General features: G+C 41.4%; 1 protein-coding gene across 1 annotated transcript in view; it reads right to left on the bottom strand.

The window, feature by feature from the left end:
* Window positions 1-5,205: 5,205 nt before the first annotated feature.
* The window catches only part of itga9 (integrin, alpha 9), a 125,997-nt gene continuing 124,049 nt past the window's right edge, over window positions 5,206-7,153 (bottom strand). Inside the window, exon 28 of the mRNA XM_038975156.1 lies at window positions 5,206-6,459. Within this exon, the coding sequence (XP_038831084.1) occupies window positions 6,361-6,459 (99 nt within the window). The 3' untranslated portion in view covers window positions 5,206-6,360. The remainder of the gene's footprint in view (window positions 6,460-7,153) is intronic.

The raw sequence follows: 7,153 nt of genomic DNA, 5'->3' as shown, positions 1-7,153 counted from the left end.
ACCTGGACACTGGTACTGCAGGAGTGATGGCCAGGAGGTTAGTAATGTTATATTAAGTTTAATTTACAAATGATACAGATAGCCCATCATGTTGATTAGTTTGTATTTGCAGGTGTTTTTAACATTGGTAACTACAGTAGGTCTCCTTATAAACAACTTCTAAACATATTGTAATGAAACAGCGGGGAGCAGGTCTCGAACCCTCGACCTTCGAGCCCGAGGTCCGGCGCGCTATCGACTGTGGCGCAAAAGCATGCGTGCGGCATAGTCGATTTCCGCACTTATAAACACAGGGTCGTTACACTACTCCCTCCTTTCAAAGAGCGCGTCCTCGCGCTATCTTGCGACTCTACGTCTTACAGGAACGCGCTCACCGGCCAAGCACACGCACTGTCGTGGATGCAAGGTCCAATCACTTCTGACACCAATGTAATGAAACAGCAGGGAGCAAGTCTCAAACCCTCGACCTTCGAACCCGAGGTCCGGCGCGCTATCGACTGTGCTGCAAAAGCATACTTTTGGGGCACAGTCGATAGCGCGCTGGACTTCGGTCTAGAAGGTTGAGGGTTTGAGACTTGCTCCCTGCTGTTTCATTACAATATGTTAAAGTTACACCCAGCGGAATGACGTTGCCACGAGCAGCGCCGCAGAAATTGCGATGAGTGAGATGCAAGACTTTTCGATGCTCTCTCACAGTCTAGACTCTAGTATCTGTGCACGGGTTAACTTCACGCTGTTGTAGCGTGGTAGCCACCAGACCAAAACAGCAGAGAAGTTGAGCCTTGCGCTTCAACTCTCCTAGTTGGGGTTAATTGACCCAATATGCTGTTTACTTGATGTATTGTTATGTGTTAATAACATTAAGACTACGTTACCCAGCAGGCTATGCGGGGGAAGGTGGTTGAAGAATGCCTTGCATGGCTAAACAAAGAGTTTTCTAGCTGAAGTATATGTTCATTAAAAGTATTTAAACCTACACCCTGGTTTGTCATTATACAAGGAGCAAACATAACACGTTCGTCCTCATATTGCTGTCTACCTTTAACTAAATACTTGAATTTTCTTAATAAGTGAAGATGAAAGCTTTCAATAAATGAAATGCTGAATTTACCTGTGAGGATGACAGCTCTGTCTGCAACTGTTGCAGCATGTAGTAGGCGCTGTAGTCTAGTTGTTTCATCTCACATTCATTATTTAGACGCAACTGAGTGAGAAGCGCTGTGCTTGATGTGAGTGTTTCATGGCAACCAGTATCAGATAACATTTCCCCCTTTTTACTGTGAGAAAAGTACCATCGGTCTGCCACAAGAGGGTGCCATACACCGCAAACCGCTACAGCTATAACAACGTCAAACTGGGAGAACATTTCTTGATAAAAAAAGAGAGAACTTCGTTTTAATCTAAAATGTATCAATAGATAAATATACAGCTTGAACATGAGTTTAAACATCAAACATGTAGAGCAATACTTTTATACAAATGATAATTCAGTGACAGTAGTACATCTTAAACAAAATTCAAATACCTATGCTGTGATAAAGGTGAAACAATATACAAGTAAAGAACGAAACCATCACAGTTAAAATACAAAAAAAACATGTCAAGTTTCCATAGATATCAGGTGCAGAGGAGATGGTGAATGTGTACAGTACTTGCCATGCCAGTGAAATTAATGGGTGACATTAAAATATAGGATGTATTTCTAACCAATCAATCAGAGATCAATGCAGCATGATTGATAAAGACGATGCCATTATAGTAAGCACAGTAAAGTGTCTCAGCCTTTTAGTCTTGTAAAGGAACACCACACCATTCAGCTTTCAAAAAGCTCTACATAACTTAGGGCTCTATTCAATCCGTATCGCGGAAGTTCATCGTTACAGCATGATTCAAATTTAAAGGCAATGTTCCCACGTTAGTGGAGACTGCATTCACGGTAAACGCTGCAGATGTCAGCTCAATAGGAAATTACCTTTAAAATTTGAGCGCAATCTGTAACACGTCAGCGATACAAATTGAATCGAGCCCTTAGAGAAACGCTATGTGAGACACTTCTTACCTAATTTAGTTATAACACAAAAGCCTCTCTGAACCTCCAAAGGCTGTTTTTATATACACTGAGTGTACAAAACATTAGGAACACCTGCTCGTTCTATGACATAGACTGACCAGGTGAAAGCTATGACCCCTTATTGATGTCACTTGTTAAATCCACTTCAATCAGTGTAGATGAAGGGGAGGACTTTTAAGCCTCGAGACAATTGAGACATGGATTGTATATGTATGTCATTCAGAGGGTGAATGGGCAAGACAAAATATTTAAGTGCCTTTGAACAGGGTATGGTAGTATGTGCCAGGCGCACCAGGTTGTGTCAAGAACTGCAACACTGCTGGGTTTTTCTATGGGTGTAGGTAGGTATTAAATGCCCTGGGCATCTACTAATGGGTGTAGGTAGGTATTAAATACCCTGGGCGTCTACTAATGGAATGGGTGTAGGTACAGTTGAAGTCGGAAGTTTACATACACCTGACATTTAATCCTAGTAAAAATTCCTGTTTTAGGTCAGTTAGGATCACCACTTCATTTTAAGAATGTGAAATGTCAGAATAATAGTAGAGAGAATGATTTATTTCAGCTTGTATTTCTTTCATCACATTCCCAGTGGGTCAGAAGTTCACATACACTCAATTAGTATTTGGTAGCATTTCCTTTAAATTGTTTAACTTGCGTCAAACGTTTCGGGTAGCCTTCCACAAGCTTCCCACAATAAGTTGGGTGAATTTTGGCCCATTCCTTCTTGCAGAGCTGGTGTAACTGAGTCAGGTTTGTTGGCCTCCTTGCTCGCACACGCTTTTTCAGTTCTGCCCAAACATTTTCTATAGGTCAGGGCTTTGTGATGGCCACTCCAATACCTTGACTTTGTTGTCCTGGTCATTGTCCATTTGGAAGACCCATTTGCGACCAAGCTTTAACTTCCTGACTGTTGTCTTGAGATGTTGCTTCAATATATCCACATAATTTTCCTCCCTCATGATGCCATCTATTTTGTGAAGTGCACCAGTCCCTCCTGCAGCAAAGCATCCCCACACCATGATGCTGCCACCCCCGTGCTTCACGGTTGGGATGGTGTTCTTCGGCTTGCAAGCCTCCCCCTTTTTCCTCCAAACATAACAATGGTCATTATGGCCAAACAGTTATATTTTTGTTTCATCAGACCAGAGGACATTTCTCCAAAAAGTACGATCTTTGTCCCCATGTGCAGTTGCAAACCATAGTCTCTTTTCGCACCAAAGTACGTTCATCTCTAGAAGACAGAATGCATCTCTTTCCTGGAGCGGTATGATGGCTGCGTGGTCCCATGGTGTTTATACTTGCGTACTATTGTTTGTACAGATGAACGTGGTACCTTCAGGCGTTTGGAAATTGCTCCCAAAGATGAACCAGACTTGTGGAGGTCTACAATTATTTTCTGAGGTCTTGGCTGATTTCTTTTGATTTTCCCATGATGTCAAGCAAAGAGGCACTGAGTTTGAAGGTAAGCCTTGAAATACATCCACAGGTACACCTCCAATTGACTCAAATGATGTCAATTAGCCTATCAGAAGCTTCTAAAGCCATGACATCATTTTCGGGAATTTTCTAAGCTATTTAAAGGCACAGTCAACTTAGTGTATGTAAACTTCTGACCCACTGGAATTGTGACACAGTGAATTATAAGTGAAATAATCTGTCTGTAAACAATTATTGGAAAAATTACTTGTGTCATGCACAAAGTAGATGTCCTAACCGACTTGCTAAAACTATAGTTTGTTAACAAGAAATTTGTGGAGTGGTTGAAAAACAAGTTTTAATGACTCCAACCTAAGTGTATGTAAACTTCCGACTTCAACTGTAGGTAGGTATAGTTTACTCTGATCTCGGATATTCATCGTAGCCTCGATTTCAAACTGAATTATTCAGCTTCACTATTGTAAAACTGTGGTAAACATGTAATGAAACAATAGTGAAACGGAACAATTCAGTTTGGATCTAGGCTGTGTTCTTCCGGCAATGTAGAGTAAAACATCCTATAAGGTTTGGTATCGCTCTAGCCTAACATATGATCCTACATTGAGGATCATAAAAACATGTTTACTGAAATTGAAAAACTTTTTGAAACAGGCTATGCTTGTGATTGATCATGTGGATATCTGAGCGATAGCTCTTTGCCAAAACAGCTTTTGACACTTGATTCTCAAAGAATGTAGCCTATATTCCACTTCTTCTTTACAACATTTCTTGTAGCTTCAAAAGATTGGCGGGATGTGGGTTAAATTACACATTTTAACTGTAAACCAAAATGTTCTAATTTGCATCTAATGCATAGCCCTATGCCAATACTCGATCACTACTGTAACTACAATGTTGTTTATACAGTTCTTTCCATGTAGTTACATAGCTATAATGTCAATTTAAAGGTATAATGTAAACCTTTCCACTCATATGATAGGATACAGTTGAATTTTGTTTTTTTAAATACCATGATTTGTGAAATTTTCCAGACTATCATCTAATTGATGGACCTTCTCCTCTGGCACACAACACTGGAGAGATTATTAACTTAGTGGCGACAAGTGGAATGCTTCTTTGAGCTAAAAATGATGAGTCTATCTGTTTATGCCATCTATCCACTCCTCCTCTATCCACTGTCTCTTCTGCCTTACTCACATTTTAAACTTTCAGTTTGAAAAGACCACACTTTGTGAAATGTGGCAAATTAAGGGCTCTATTCAATCTGTATCGCGGAAGTTCCGCGTTACAGCGTGATTGAAATGTAAAGACAATGTTTCCTCGTTAGCGGAGACGGCATTCACGGTAACCACGGCATTCACGGTAACCACGGCATTCACGGTAAACACGGCATTCACGGTAACCACGGCATTCACGGTAAACACGGCGTGCCGGCTTTACATTTCTAGCACGCAATCTGTAATGCTTCAGTCATACAGACTGAATAGAGCTCTAACTGTAAATGAAATGCTCTAGCTACAGTGGTGTTGGTGATGTCTGCATCTGGACCATGGGTTACTTGGTAGTTGATGAGATGAGTTTCCTCTTTACTATATAAAGCGCTTTGAGGGTCTGGAAAAGCGTTACATATACAATCAATTAAAAACTTATTGCTTGGTTATCAGCATTTCTTCATGACAATGACAACTCCGATGTGTGCCAAAAATATAGCTCTGTTTATGGTGAAGGGAAGGTCTACACATAGAAATAGAATGTTGACTTGAATGGGAATGTCCGCTCTAATAGTTATATTTCTATGGGCTTCCATAGGACTTGCTTTGGCTGGTTGCCCATATAGCTATCTAAGGGAGAAGGATATGTGTGAGATATTCAAGAGATATTTGTGAGCAGGAAACAGTACAGAATTATATACTATACTCATATACTATACTATAGATTATCTTTGGCCTCAAAACAAAAGGATCAACTTTGGAAACATAGCATCAACTCTTCTTATCAACTCGGACATCAGTGCTTTAAAGAAAAACATATAGATATGCTTACATTAGACTTCAAAAACCCCAACCAACCCTTTCTCGAAGCCCCAATTTAATACAATATGGCTTTAATATGTATAAAAATAAATTTTTGCTACTATTAAAACAGAGCCCTGAGGGTTTTCATGGTCTTGTCTGATAATATCTGTCATTTCCACTTCCTGTCACAGGACATCAATCTCCTTGGGTGAATTCAGGGACGTGAAACACTCTGAACGTTGCAGATAGAAATAGAATGAATAGAGCTGATGCAATTCCCTATTTGGATATATGACAATCATTTCTGTTCTGCACGATACATTTCTATCTATGTTACAGCCTTCTGAACAGGCCCCTTCTTTCTTTAACAGTTCCATTCTGTTCTTTTCTGTTGGCAGGGAGTTACCTCCATAGATTTGACTGTCAGGAAGTTATCTCCATAAGCTCCATAGGGACTAATTAAATTCTATTGTGAGTGTTGTTTTCATTTGGCACCAAACAGAAGAAAACAAACATTGGGCTTGTCAATTAAGAAATGCTAATTTCCATTTTCTGTTGCACTGAATTAGGGTCCTAATGAATACGACCCTAGCAAGCCACACCAACCATCACCTCAGATGTCTGTTCGTTTGTTTCCTCAATCCCCAGTCCCCCACCCACCAAAATGTCAAGTCTCCCTCCGAACAATCCGGAGAATATTTTTTTCTCTTCCACATATGGAAGATTGAAGGGCCCTTAGTCCTGATTGGCTGGCTGTGGTGAAAGCCCCCAGCTCATTGGATCCTCCATTGACCCAATCCCCAATTCCTGCGCTCTCATTGGCTTCTCTGTCTCTCAGTGGTTCTTTTCCACCCAATCCCAGCTCTCGTCACTGTCCTTCCTGTTTTTCTCAGCCTCGATGATTTCCCGGTAGCGCCGGCGGAAGAAACCCATCTGGGAAAGGGGGAAGGAGAGGAGGATGACAAGGAGAGGGGGAGAGAATAAAACCACTTGTTGTTAGCTCAGGGTCAGTGGTGAGGTGTAGTGGCCAGATGTTTAACCTGTTAAGATTTATACGTCTCTATTCCATTATCTCTGCTCATATGGGCATCAACAATCAACAGTTGCTAGAATCTCAGGTGCAAAGGTTAGGGAGTGAGATGGACCTATGGCCAGATGTTTGACTCATGTCAGTTGTTCTTAGGGTCAGCGGTTTCATATTGTTTGTATGTACGGTATTATATACTGTAGGACAGTGAAAGACTGACAGTAAAGGTAGGAGGAGAGGGTGTGCTAGCAGTGGGTTGGATTCAAACCCTCGCTTGCACTGGTGCATGCATCCCTGAGGCAGTGGCTTAGACTACTACACCACTCCAGGAGCCATCGTAGTCAGTTGTTCTAAGGGCTAATGGGAAGGAGCAGTTGCCAGTGAGGTGGACCTACGGCCAGATGTTTGACCTGTTAAGATTTACCAGTCTCTATTACACTGGACACCAGGCAGCAACCACCAGGATAGAACCACATTGAATAAAGTTCAGAAAAGTGTCCAGACCAGGCTTCCCTTGCTGGAGATGCACTGTTGAGGCCCTTTGCTCAAGTGAGCTTCCGGGCCCTGCTGTTGTGGTGTCTTCCTTGTGCTTCTCATTTT

Source organism: Salvelinus namaycush, chromosome 35, assembly GCF_016432855.1.
Source record: "Salvelinus namaycush isolate Seneca chromosome 35, SaNama_1.0, whole genome shotgun sequence".
Classification (NCBI taxonomy): domain Eukaryota; kingdom Metazoa; phylum Chordata; class Actinopteri; order Salmoniformes; family Salmonidae; genus Salvelinus; species Salvelinus namaycush.
Note: the sequence above shows the minus strand (reverse complement) of the source record. Positions and strands in the feature narration are given on the sequence as shown.